Source organism: Tachypleus tridentatus, chromosome 8 (genome assembly GCF_004210375.1).
Source record: "Tachypleus tridentatus isolate NWPU-2018 chromosome 8, ASM421037v1, whole genome shotgun sequence".
Lineage (NCBI taxonomy): Eukaryota > Metazoa > Arthropoda > Merostomata > Xiphosura > Limulidae > Tachypleus > Tachypleus tridentatus.
Genome location: NC_134832.1, coordinates 65476352 through 65491096, shown reverse-complemented (window position 1 = coordinate 65491096; position 14745 = coordinate 65476352). Strand labels below are relative to the sequence as shown.

Sequence of the window (14745 nt, the reverse complement as noted above, 5' to 3'; positions counted from 1 at the left end):
CTTTTTGGTGAGTGTTGCTCAGGTAGGTATGCTTTATCTTCTCAATTTTGCACTATCAACCACTTTCACTATAATTAATATAGGCTGTGACAGACTATAGAAATGGGGTATTCCATGAGATCAACTACCAGATAGTATTACTTTTCTGTGGACAATCATGAGTAAAGCTAAGGGGAATCTTGTTCATCTGTGTTGATCTTTAGGTTGAATATGTTGGGTTCAATATGTTTTTAAAAATGTAGGAAATTTGATTTACCCATTGCACAGTTTCCAGAACACTGTTTTTCAGGACTCCCCAATGCAATTTACCCCTCTCCCAGACTCTATTGGTAGAGTTTGAGAATCCTTATTACTCCTAGGCTTCAATCACGGGAGTGGGTAGACAAAGGCTTTTCCTTCATGTTTGGAGAAGAGAGGAAAGTTAGGAGTCCTACTAAAATTCCTGGATGTTTTTCCCAAATGTCAATATGAGTGTCACCATCCTTTGCAGGAGCCTTCTCAGAATTGCAGTTCAGATTTGACACAATGCTATCCATTGGGGGAGTGCATAATTCTTCTCTTTTATCAGTTATGGTTTAGTATATTGGTCATGGAAGGTAGTCTGCTACGTCCTCATAGCTCCAAACATGAAGTGGTCCCATGCTAGGTTCGTGGTTGAGCACATGTTCCACATTCTCTCCATAATTCATTCCAGGGGCGAGCAGAATACTCTTTCTCCACTTGGTTTGGAAGTGAGGATGAATGTTCGTAATTCCAAATCTGATGAGTTCTGTTCCTTTGGTTAAGTATGGCATACATGATCCTATCATTCCAAGCTTAGGATGTTGCCTTTTTGGGTTCTTCAGGTGGAGGAGAAAGTTTGTACACTTAGGCATTGCTTACTTTCTCATTATGTTTCTAATGGTGTAAAATGCATCATTCTGTGGCTACAGGTTGGGAACCAATCAAAGGTTTATATCATTGTGGTCCAATAGCCCTAGTCATCAACATAGGATATAGGTACTTAATTCCAACTCCGATTTGTAGAACCTTGGATGTTTGGTTAGAACTGACCTATACTGAAGATTACTCATATGCTATTTCATTTCTAATGAAGGAACGAAGTTCCAGATGAAGAGCAAACCTGCTCTGGATGTAGTGTAGTTCTCCCACCCTTGTACCATTTTTCCCTTGGTACACTTCTGTCTATGTAGATTCTTTCTGTATGTCAGTGTGGGACTCTAGTTGTAGTGTCAGTGGGATAAGAAGTATGTTTCGGAAGTCAACAGTTTCCTAAACTGAAAGTGTGTTTACAATTATACTTACCTCTGCTGACACTCTCCCAACCTAGTTCCCTGCTAAAAGTCAGTTTGTCTTCAAAAAGTGATTACATCATTAGAATGAGGATTTATTTACCATTTCTGATAATTTAAGTTGCCATTATTGTTGTCGTATGACTATGAGCCATTTGTAGTTATTGATTTACTCTCAAAATATTTAGAAAATTGTTAGAATATTGAAAATCAACTACAAAAAATTAAACATTTACATGTAGAGAAATATGCTGTGATGAAACACTACTATAGCATTACTAGTATCATATGACAGAAATAGTTAATTTCTCAGATTGGTGCATTCATAACCTCTGTTACCTTTTTTGCTATTTATTGGGTAAGAATAATGAGAATATTAGGGTGCAGTTCATTCAAGCAAATCTCTTTAAAATAAAACTTCATAGCTCTTAGTAGAACAACTGTAAGTAAAAAGCTATATCCAAATTATTTAGTTTTGCAACAAAACCTTATCTTACAATTAAAAAACAAGTATAAGACATTAATCGCATTTTAAGTAAAATTTAATGTACAGCACCAGGGTGAAATGTATTTATTCAAAGAAAGTAATTACCATCATTGTAGCTCAATGGAATTTTAATAGAAAAATAATTATTATAATTAGGTAATTATTCTTTTTTTAATTTTTCATCAGTTAAAAGATTGATATTTTTAATATTTTTTTCATATTCCACACTACTTCAAGTTACAGTTTGGAGTAGCTTTTAATTTCTTGTTATTAATTCATAGTTTAGTTAACTTAAGTTTACCCTTGCAGGTTTATTTTCTGATTGCTCATTAGTATATCTGAAATCTTATTTTACTAAATTTTAGGGTTTGATATACCTGCTGTGTTCATAGCACAGATAGTTCATTGTATAGCTCTGTGCTTGGCATATTCTTTTATCTTATTGTATACACGTTGTTAGGTTATGGTAGATTGTTTTTCCAACCAGTATGGCCTCTTCAGCTTTAATACTAGAAATTATATTATCTTGAGAATTTGTTGTAATGAAAATCATAAGACATATAATGTTAACCAGTCAGAGGACAGAAGGCTTTTAGTGTGTTAATTTCTTTAATTTATTGATTGTGTGCCCTCATTGTATCAACATTTCAATTGTAATTTTGTAAAAGGTTTTTCTTTCATTTCCGTTTTTTCCTTTTGCAGTGTTTAGTTAATATCAGATGGTCGTTTCGACCTATAAATTTTTGTTAGGATTTTAAAATTTGCTGCATAAAAACGATATTTTAAGTTTTTTGTTACAATTAAAAATTGATACGTAAATTGTGAGTTTGGGTAAGTGTGGAACTGTTATCATTGAGTCATTTCAAATTAAAATCACATACATAAGTAAGATTGTTTACTTAATTATTTTTCTGTTTATATTTTTGGTTGTACTTTTGTCGGTTGTTTTGATTTTGAAAAACATTATTAAAGTAATGAATCAAATGCTGTAATTATTGCAAAGATATGCATGATCATCTTTCATATGAAGTAAACAATAAATTGCTAAACAAATACACATGTTTAAAAATGGACACTAACCCCTACAACACTTAGTTTTCAGATAAATTTGGTACTGTTAGCATACTTTACTTTGTTCCAGTTTTTATTCTAAATTCTTTCAGTATTTAAAAGTAAATTAAATTGAAATAAATTTGAAATTTTGTGTTATATATAATACTAAAAATATTATGCTTTTTATAACAGAATGGACAGAGACGCCGCACACCTGGTGGTGTGTTTTTACAGTTACTGAAAAATGACAAATATATTACCAAGAAACAAAAAGATGAAATATTCATAGATGACAGAAGAAAAAAAGAATTAAAGAAAAGGGAAATAAAAAGAGCACAAAGAAGGAGGAGAGCAGAAAAACTTAAAACTGCACATGGTAATATTGATATCAGTAACTTAGGATTTATATTAAATGTGCTATTTTACAAAAACTAAGTAGCTGTATGTTTATAATTGTGTCAAATTAAATTAAAATGGTAGCATTTTTCTAATTTTATATGTATCTTATATGTTCACCAAGTGATGAACTTAAAATGAATGTATTCACATTTGTCATTATCATGATTATTTTTATAATATTAGTAAAATTATGCAGAGGTAAAAGTAAAGAAAGGAAAAATACATTCCCATTTTGTTTTTACATTTAAAAGGGTAAAATTCTATGTTATATATTTTGCTTAATATAAGAAATGGTTTTCTTTTTGAGTTAAAAGTGATGCAACAATTGGTAAGTGTTACAGACCTCTTTTTATGAAAATTTCCAAAATATTATTCATAATGAGTAAATATAATGTGTTTTAAAAAGGTATCAAACTACCAATACAAGCTAGGAAGTATGTTTCAGTAACTATAATACCAAAATCTTGCATTTTTTCTGAAAGAATTCCAACATAAAGGCAAAGTTGTGTTTATATTATACAAAAAAAAATTACCTATCTATACAAATTGGCACACTGTGTATTGAGCAAAATTTTCTCACTTGCTCCAGTCTTTTATTCATCACTTAATTGCCCTAGACAATATCTATCATGTGACACTCTCCCCCTACAACAGTGTGCCCTCTATCTTGGTACTGTATGTAAGCTTCTCACTCAGATGTTATCACTTTTTCTCAACAAAGCATTCATTAACAGGTTTCACTGTAATATGAGCATTGGAGATACTTTGAGCATTTTTTGTGTCACCTAGTTGATTTTCATTTTAAGAAAAATGAAATTACTTTTTTGCTGGGCAAAGCAATATATGGCATTAATTCCCAGATTGTTGTTTTGTCCACAAAGGCAAATCAAATCTCTCCTATTCTCTCATATCTAGCATCACTCATTAATTGGGGTCACTCTCAATTGAAACTGTCAGTGACCTTATTTGTTGTGAGATAAGAGATGATGTTTTTCTAGGGAAGACTGATGCTGCATTTGAGGGAAATACAGGAAATTCTGGAAAGAATTTAGATTTGCTTTTTCTTGCACCTTTGTTTATTCTGTTGGTTTCTCAGAGGGCCACTTTGGGATTAGCCACCTCTGGATTCTTTTCTTCAGTTTGGCCAACATGTGTAATGTTTTGAGTCTTTTCTCTGGTTGCCTTTGAGTCTGCACCTATCTTGATGGCTGAAAAGTCTGAAAATGAATATTTAATTCTCCCTCCAACTACTGATTTTGTTCATGCTTAGTTATGTGAAAGGATAGCTATGCCTTTTTGTCTGCCACAGTTTGTCGAACTGTGTGATTTAGCTTATCACTGTTCAGCGGAAGTGCATTTAGACTCAAAGAATACACCTGCTCCTGGGGTTCTAGAACAGTCTGCAGTCAACCTGAATAGATCAAAATTTTGAAGGATTCATTTCCCCTTATATAATGTGCTAAGATATTTATTATCACTCAAACTTTTGTTGGAAAACTCTTGGGATCATCACATTAATTTGATGATGACTTGGTACCACTGTTAGCATGCATATTTGTTACATTGTTAGCCTCTGCATTCCTCCCTGCTGTTGTTGGAATTTTGACTTTCCTCAGTTTGTACAGGGGTTCATAGTTCTGTATTACACCTGTAGGTCTTCCCACCAATTTGTATGTTACCTAAGGTACTAACTATGATTTATTACAACCCATTGTAAAGTTCTGTTGATAGCATCAGATTGCAGCTGAACTCTGATTTCCACTTCTGCAGTGCCTTCAAGAGTGTCCAACTCTTCCACTGCTTTAGCCTTCTCTGTTGAAGCAGCCATGATACAGTGTCATATATCTAGCCATTCTGAAGCTCAAGCTTCATGTATGGATGTTATTATGTCCTTTGCAAACTGTCATTGTTTAACTTCTGAGGTTATTGGGGTCTCAGTCTTTGCATAGTACCACAATGGACATTTATCAACAGAAATGGCATATCAGCAATGATGTAAAAATTGAACCCATTTTGACTAGATGTGCCAACCATAACTTGTTTTTTATACTGGCTCTTTGGCAAGGGATTTGCATCTTCCACAATCACCTTATTTATATAAGGTGTCCTTATCGACTACCTTCAGATACTCGAGACAAAAATTGCGCCCCCTGTAATCTTTGGGTCCTTTATTCGAAACAACTATTTCAGTTACCTAACTGTTAGATTACAGTGGTATTACATACTCTTTTTGAACATTCATTTAAGATCTTATCCTCATGTATTGTATATCATCTTTTCTTTAAGGTTTAATTTTTGTTGCTGATTATGCACAGGATGTTTTATCATTCTACATATGTCCTCCTGTGCTCAGACAAGTTCTTCCCTAAGACACTAGTAGCCAGGTAGAGGAATAACTGCTTTTTAGCAATTCATTTGACCACTATTTTTTTGCTTCTGTGACTGATCACATCTTTATTGTTGTGTTATCTCCAGTGAGGGTCTTGAAGTGTTATGTTTCCTGCATTGATGCCTTTAGAGGTGTTAGACAATGACTTCTGATTCATTGAGATCCTTCAGTCTCCAGGGACTTCTACCTGGTTACTTTGAGGTAAGGATAGAAATTTGATGCATATTGTTTATTCTGGATTCTCTTTGAAGGTGAGAAATCTTCAACAAGTCTCTTCTGATTTGTCACATTTCAATGTCTGTAGCAGGCCAGTTGAATTGCCTGCTGAAGAACATTGCTTGGGCTTGTATGTGATTTTCTTCAATACCTTTGTCTCACATTATTTGCATGTTTTGGCAGTATCTTTCTCTGAGGGTTTTCAGCTGCTGCCAATAGCTACTTTGACCACAGATTATAAGATGTATCTTCATTATTAATGTAGTCTCTTCTTTATTTTCCAGGGTCCTTTACCTCTTTTTTTTTACAGGATCCTACTCTGTGGTGAGTGTTGCCCAGACAGCTATGGTTTTATCAAACCAGTTTTGCATTAGAAACCACTAATACAGTTTACTTAATCTAGGTTGCAACAAGCTTTGTAGAAATGACTGGACTGCCACTTGTGTACTATCTGGAGTAAAGTGAAAGAGGATATTGCATATTCTTGCCAATCATTGGATTTAATAACTTGAGATCAGTTTGCTTTTAAAAATTTAGGAAACTTGGTTACCTATTCCACTGTTTTCAGAGCATTGTTCTTCAGGACATCCCAATGTGATTCTTCTTCTTCTCCCATTTTACTATTAGTGCTAGGGAGTCCTTACCATGCTGGGTTTTCATTCACTAGGGTGGTGGACAGAGGCTGTTCCTCCAAAGTGTGACTTTATTCTTTGAGAAGAGGCCAAGATTAGGGGCCCTCTTACTTGGGTCCCTGGATGATTTTTCTCAAATGTTGGTAGGAGAGGTACCAACCTATATAGGAGCCTACTCCTAATATTTCAAGTTTGACATTCTGGTATCTGGTTGGGTTGAGTGTAGCCCTCCTTTTTAATTAATATCAGTTTAATAAATTGTTCATGGAAGAGGGTCATCATATTCCCAAAAGCAAAGTGGTTCTTTGTGAGTTCTTAGTTGAGCACTGTTTGTTCCACACCTTCCCAATAATTCCTGAGGCAATTGGAATTTACATTGCCCACATGTTTGGTGAGTGAAGATGAGTGTTTATAATTCTACATTGGGTGAGTTATGTTTCCTCAGGCTCAGTATGGCATAAGGATTCCATCATTTCAAGTTTGAGACATTGCCTTTTAGACTTCTGGTTAAAGAGAGGGTTTGTCCACTTTGTTGTTTACCTTCTCTTTGAGATGCTGGTGGCTTGGAATGTATCATTGTATAGCTTATGTTAGGATCTACTCATAAATATCACAGATCACATCATATTTTACTCAACTGGCAGGAATTTGGTTCTGGGTGTTTTGGATATAGTTCAGTTCCTTTTCTAGGATGATAAGCTTCTTTTGGCACACCTATGATCTACACAGATGCATTTTCTATGGCTGATGCTCTTCCCAGCCTCTCCACCCAACTGGCAGGAATTAGGTTCTGGGTGAAGAGCATACTTGTTTTGGATGTACTTCAGCTCCTTTTCTAGGGTGATAAGCTTCTTTTGGCACACCCATGATCTATGCAGTTGCATTATATATGGTTGATGCTCTTCCCAGTCTCTCCACCTTATTGCTGTGTAATTCTAGTTGTAGCATGAGAGGAAGTAGATATGTTTTGGAGGTTAATATCTTCTTAAATCCAAAATGTATTTCCATTAATACCTCTTACACTCTCCTTCTCTTCCTACCCACTAAGAACTGGTGTTAGAGACTGCAGATTGGGTTAGTTTTGGAAAAATAATATTATCTGAATAATGTTCTTATATACAGTACCAGGACAGAGGATGCATGGATATGGGTGAAGATCATCAAGTGGCAGATATTGCCAAAGGCAGTTAAGTGGGAAATAAAAGACTGAAGCAAGCAAGAAAAATTTATGCTAATGCTTAGATGGGCAAAGGAAGAAAATGCTAAGTAATAGCTGTAATGTAAGAGGAGGTAAGAACTATTTGAAAATACATCTCAGAATTAAGAAAATGTTAACTTTTAACACTATGTTCTTTATTTGGTAACATACTTTTTTCAAGAAATAGAAGAATGTATAATATTTCAATCATGTTGTATTCATCTGTCTGTTGCTGGCAACACATTTTGTTCATTACAGAGCTTCCTTAGGCTAGCTCAGATACAAGAAATACAGAAATGGTCTTATGACAAGAATATTCATTTTTATAATGTTTTGCCATCTCAGAAAAGGCATTCACATGGCTTAATGACTAGTGGTTCAACCAGTGCTGTTTTTGTTTTATCCCAATCATCCGTTGAGTGAAATCCATTGTCATTAATGGATATTGATGCTCTTTTATACAATACACTCATCTTCTTTGAAAAATCCCTAAGGGACTGATAAAATAATGTAATACTAAAATAAAATAGGCCTAATAGTAATGTCTTATGTCAAATATAATTAGGGTTTGCTTATACTTTTAATTTGGTACCATATATGAATTGATATTGAAAGATTGAAAATAGAAAATACTGTTTCAAAAGTTATTGCAAGTCACACTTTCTTTGTTTCTTTTAGAGAAAATGGAAATTGAGAATAGCTCAAAAGAATTAAAACCTCTTCCATTTGTGGAGGAGCTAGCTGTGAAGAGGCCAAATGAGGATTATTTTGACATAGAAATTAAAACTGGAATCAAGAGTGATTTGCAATCAGCAGGGAAGGAAGAACCACCCACAGAAATCAAAGAAGAAGAGCTGGAAGAAGGAGAAATCATTGATTGAGCTACATGGTGTAAAATCCAAAGTGAGATACTATGTACTGGTTTGGTACCAGCATATTTTAGTTTATAATGACTATTAGTATGAAAATTTACATGACATGGAAGAAGAAAGACATCCTAAAAGTCAAAACAGATATACTTTTCTTTTTATAGGTTAGTATTACTGAAAGGAAAGTAGTTAATTTAACAACAGTATTAAATCAGACACTTCAAACAAAAAATGTTGAAAGAAGAAAATACGATATCTTGTGTTATGCAAAGCTCCGTTATTTTGCATTTGGAAGTGCTTTGCATCCTTGTCATGCTTCATGAAAGACAACTGATCAAAGCAGTAAGGCCATTTTTAAGAATTTGACATATACTCTTGAGTGCATATTTGAGGTTTAAGGCTACATATGAAAAAATGGCTTCATAATTTTAGAAGTATGATACTTTCCTGTCATAAATTGTAATTAAATCAATTCTGTTTATTAGTAAAATAACCCAAAATTCAAAATTTTCTAAGATTTAGATACATTTTTCAACAAGTAATCTTTGTTGAGGCCTAATAGATGTTTTAAATTTTTAGTGTTTTTTTTCCTCCCCATCATGTCATAAACCTACTTTGGTATCATATGTTATCTATGTTGTTGTAGTACTTGTATATTATTTTATTTTGTAGCAGTTAAATTCTAATTAAATATTCCTGGCTCAACTGATTTGTTGAACAAAATAATCTTTAACTATAGATATAGCAATTTCTAATAATAATATAAATGCAGCTATTAAGCCTTGTTCAGAATCTGAGAATTAAAGCAGTGAAAGAAATGCAGTGTATAAGTAACATTATCATTATATTTTTCTTTTACATATATAACTACACGCATGTAAAACACCAAATAATGTTATCAAATTTTATACTGAAACGATTTCTAGTCTTGAGGATTAATAAGCTAGAAAACAATATTTATTTATTGATTTTTCTAACAAAAACATTAAGTCTTAGCCAGAAAATAGTGTGTTGTTAATTTAGCACTTCATCTTATCAGGTATTAGTTTACCCAAATATATAAAATTTTTAATGTAACAATTATTTAAAATTTGTGAAAATAGGACATGAAGTTGAGCATTCTGGGAGTAAGTCTTTTTATGTGGATCAAAAATTAAAATTTATTTTTTAAGTGATTCATTACTATGAATGTATTTCTTTTTCTACTTGATGCAAAATATTTAAGTAAGTATTAAAGGAATGTTTTACAGAAGGTACAGGGGGGCTGTCATTGGAATGACCTTGTATTGGAACAGGAATGTTGGGTATAATTCTAAATTTAATGTGTGTATCTATATGAAATGTATGCTTTTAGTAAAATATACATGAAACATCAGATGTGTTACAATATATTTGTGTTCAAGACGTATCTTGAGCTGACTGTCAGTCTGAGAATTTGGAGTGTAAAAAGACCATGTGAAGAATGAAAATACTTTTGTCCATCATACAGTTTGCATATTGCAGTTGCATAACTCCTAGAACTTTCAAAATGTATATCTATTTTTTTGGGTTTTTTTAGTATTTCTATATTGTATGTGGTACTTAATTTCTACACAAACTACTAATAAATCAGCATTGGTTAAAAGAATAGTCAATAACTGGAATCAAATGTGTAATACATTGTTGAATGACATTTTGTGGAAGGTCATGACAGGTGCACTTTGATCCCACCTCCACAGATGCACATAGGGTTAATAGGATGAAATTTGTTATAATACTCTAAATACAGGTAAATTTATAGCTTGCTTGTAAAATTAAAGTTATCGTATTATGCATGGTTTGAGCATGTGCCACCATATGTGGTTCATATAACAATGCAAACTTAAATATCAGTTGTCTTTGTAAATGTAAAGGTTGACCATTACATAATATTCAAAATGTATTTCTATTTTTAATTTTTCTGTAATAATCTTTACATAAGCATTGAGTTTATAAATGTTTATTTTTATAATTTTGTAAGTAAAATCTCAAAATTCATTATTAGATGCAAATTTAATTAAATTTTACTGTGTTGATAAAAAGGAGGAGGTTGATTCACTTTAAAATAATTCAAAATTTAATGCAATAGAAAAAGATCACTATTAACAACTACATTTAAAAGGTGGTATTTTGGGTTACTGCCCTATTTCTCATATCTAGCATCAGCTGCAAGTCAGTCCTAAATTATTATGCAGCAAATATTAAGAATATTTAAAGTTTTCTGTTTGTGGTGATTCAGTTTATTTACCATAAGCAGATTAGGAATAGATATTAACATGCTCATAAAATATGTGAAATCCCAGAATCATTGGCTAGAATTCCATTTTGTGATGCTTTTCATTACAAATATTTTTTTAGTTAAATATATATGTAAAAACAGCTTGTTCGGATTGAGAAAAGTGGGTTTTCTCGACATTGCTGATTTTTTAGTTAATTTATTAGTGTAAAATACATAGAAATAAAAAGAATTGGTAACTGAGAAGGTGGAATATGGAAAATAGTGCACATTGGATCCCATTCTGATAAGTGACTCCCAGTTTATTTTGGCATCCAATTTACAAAATATTCTAAAGTGGGATATTTGAACTCAAACATAATGACAGTTTTTGAGTCATTGGAAAAATATTTTAATGAGCTAATTAGTATTTTGTAACTGGGAGAAAAATAACAGACATATTACATTCAGTAGAAACTGACTAGAACAGCAGTAGTGGTGGATTTGACACCACCACCCCCCAAAAAAAATGTTCTGCTCTAAACTTACCTTTTTTCTAATTCTGATGATAAAGATGGGTTTTTTTTTTTTACTCATTATTTAGATAGGGGTGAAAGTAATGTGAATTTCTTACTGGTACTGCACTGGTGTCTGATCCCCCTCTATCCTCAACATTTTAGACAAATCTACTGCTAATTTAAGTTTTACATTCAGTAAAAGACATTATAATAAAATGACCTTTACAAAATGGCTTGGCCTTACAGTGTCCTGGCTCTAACATTTGTACCAGTAAACTATACCAGACTGTATTGTTATAGTTATGTAGGATTTATTTGGCAATAGCATTTTAGTTTTTCTTATAAAAGTTTCCTCTGTGATTTTCTACAACTTAAATAACATTCAAATTCAAAATTTGGCACTTTTGTATATCTTTTGTTTTTCAGTCCATTTTGCAGTTTACTTTCAATGTGTAGGTTTTTTGTTTTTTGAAGTATATACTAGGAGTGTCTTAGACTGAAATTTAGTTTATTTATTGTGCTTGTGCAAAATTGTTTTTTTGTAGATTGAGTTAATCTACTTGTGCACATGTTTTGAACTGTAAATATTAATAATGTTAAACTGGTTTAACTGAAGTTTTCTGTTGATTTTTATTGTTTCACATGACAGTATACTATCAAGAATGAATAAAACTCTTAGCACATATCTTTAAAATCTAGCTTTAATGAATCATTCTACATTTGCAAGTTTTGATTTAAATAGCATCAGATTGTTGCATCATGGCAAATCATACTTATAAATCATTGGTGGGCAGCCAATCCATGAGTCACGTAGTCCCCTAAAAGTCAACTTGAGAGCTTCTTGTATCTTAAAATTGTCATACATAAGCAATTTTATGTTCAGATATATAGTTTACAATGGCTTATGACTGGTAAAGGGGATCTTGAGAGTGTTTAAAAGTTAGGATGGTGCTAATACATCAATACACATGGTGGATCATGATTTATTTATTTTTTTGCTATACAATGCTTCATACATCATATCAGTAAAATCTGATTGCTAGCATAATCATTATTATGCATTACTTTGTCTATTTTCTTATTATAGAATTTCAATAAGTACTGGTGGTTTCAAGTATCATTTGTACAGAATATTATTTAGCAGTATCCTAATAGCTTCACCTGCCTAATACTGTGTGTAACAAGGTGGTTTTTATCTAGGCATTGAAGATTGAGAAGATGTTAAGTCACCTCATAATTCCATGTGTGGACTTGGTCAAAACTGCCAACCTTGTAATCACCCCTTGTTTTTCTTCTGTTGACCCCCCAAAAAACTCAACCTTAATTTTTTTGTTGTTGTTGTAATGATGGTATTGGTACATAAATATTTTTGGTAATTATAAATATGTAACTTAGAATACAAAATAATAAGATTACAATTAAAACAATGTCCTGTAACTATTATAATTTATCTGCATTTTTAACTAAACTAGTAGTGCCATAAAATAATTCATTATTTGATATATTTGATATAAACTAGACAATATCAACAATATATCTGTAAGCCAGATAATTGACACACTGTCATCAGAATGAATTAGCCTTATACTGAAGTAAACAAATTAAAATCTTGTTTTCTTTATTAACAATAAACAGAACAAACATCAGAGAACTATTAACATTTTGAGAGACAGGATGTGATAGGTAACTTGTGAGGAAATGTGCAATTTACATTAAACAAAGGATATCATAAATGGATGGTGAGAAAATCAAAAACTAGAAATTTGTAACAAAGAAATCTCATGCAATAGAGATAAATTTATTTATTTAAATATTGCATTTTGAAATTAAGAAATTAAAATTAACATTTGAATTATAAAGTGTTTTGGTTCAAGATTATTGATATGAATTGCTAATGAAACTGTTTAATTAAATATTGAATTTAGCTCCTGAGAGTTTTTATTGATATTGATTGCACCCAGTTGTAGAGAAGATAGTGAAATTTGATCTGCATCAGCTGCTTTAAAATGGATTCATTTTAGGTTTATTTGCATTGCCTCACATCCGTAATAAGAATCACACTGTTTCTAAGATGTTTTAACACTTGAATCAAATATTCAGCAAATACATCCAACTTAAGTTTTCATTTTAAATGATACTATCAGATTGATGGCACATTTTCACCACAGACAGAAATTTGAGATTGGTATCTAGAGGAAAGTATGACATCTCATTTAAAATTATCTCTGTAATGCGTTTCATTTGCAAAGACATGTTTGTGTAATTTTGTGAAAAAATAAAATATTAAAAAAAAAGATAAATACTTTGGATCCAAGATAAACTCTTTCTACTCATTGTTATATTACTGGAATATCTGTTTCTGAATTATTCTAGCAGATTAAAGAAGAGGTTGTGCAACAGTTTTTGCAGCAGGAAGGATAGTTCTCACTCGTGATAGCTAGACCTCACAAACAATCATATTTCACAATTGTCTGTCGTGATGTATCTGCAGATAGGGAAATGGTCTTACATGTTTAGCAAACAACAACTTTGCAGAAAAGCCATATTGATTTTAATCACATCTAACGATTACCTGTCACAACTAATATTCCCTCTAATTTTTTTTCAATTCATGTGTGAAATGAATTTTCTTGTGTGCACTAGTATCAAAGCAATGTTTGGATGTATGGTACTTTTTTTTGGTTAGTTGTTTGTTTGTTTTTTAAAATTGGGGATATTTCTAGACCATCAACCCTATTGGATCATTAGGCTACTTTCCAGTGCTACAAGTTGGTTATTTGGGCTTTAGGCCTATTGCCTACCAGGATCATTAAAGTTGTCAATGTGTTGAGGCACCTCACCATTACAGAGGATATGCACAACTGGAATAATTAAGTACATGACATGTAACTATATGTTGTGCAGCTATGCAGCTTAGAGAGAATAGAAGTTACTAAATATCTGCAGATTGGGAAATGGTCTTGCATGTTCTGCAGACTAGCTTTGCTGGAAAGCCATTTTGGTGTTAATATTACATATTGCTCATATTAGCTACGAATGACTGAAACATTGGCATATTACTGTGAAAGTAAATTTTAAAATAGTGAGGAAGATATCAGCACTCTAAGTGAAACAAATACAGCCTGTATAGAAGACCTTGTCAATATGTTAAAACTAATTGACACAACTGTTATGCACAGAGAAAAAGTTCTCACATTGCCAGTTATGTTACTGGTGTATGCCCAACTCTTACAGAATGCATAAAGCAGTGATAGTGTCTCAAGTTGATAAGGATGTTAAGGACATAATAGTGTAAGACCTAGAGAAGAGTTATATGAATGTGGGAGAGACACTGAATCTTGTTTAAACCCCTGATCCTTGCGTCAGAGCTTTGCCTTTCATGTGACTACTGAAGTTGCAGGATTATGGGAGTTTCATAAACAGGTAGGCTAATATGTTGCTCAAAGATTACACAAATAG

At 32.4% G+C, this 14745-nt stretch overlaps 1 protein-coding gene across 9 annotated transcripts in view; it reads left to right on the top strand.

Annotated features, from left to right (window-relative positions):
- Phax (phosphorylated adaptor for RNA export) overlaps positions 1-13600 on the top strand; it is a 31634-nt gene extending 18034 nt beyond the window's left edge. For 8 of the 9 annotated variants that reach the window (XM_076449184.1, XM_076449179.1, XM_076449178.1 and 5 more), the window contains 2 exons: positions 3025-3208; positions 8345-13600. In XM_076449184.1, the coding sequence (XP_076305299.1) occupies positions 3025-3208; positions 8345-8547 (387 nt within the window). In that variant the 3' untranslated portion in view covers positions 8548-13600. The remainder of the gene's footprint in view (positions 1-3024; positions 3209-8344) is intronic. The other variant, XM_076449186.1, reaches the window with a different exon arrangement.
- The last annotated feature ends 1145 nt before the right edge of the window (positions 13601-14745 follow it).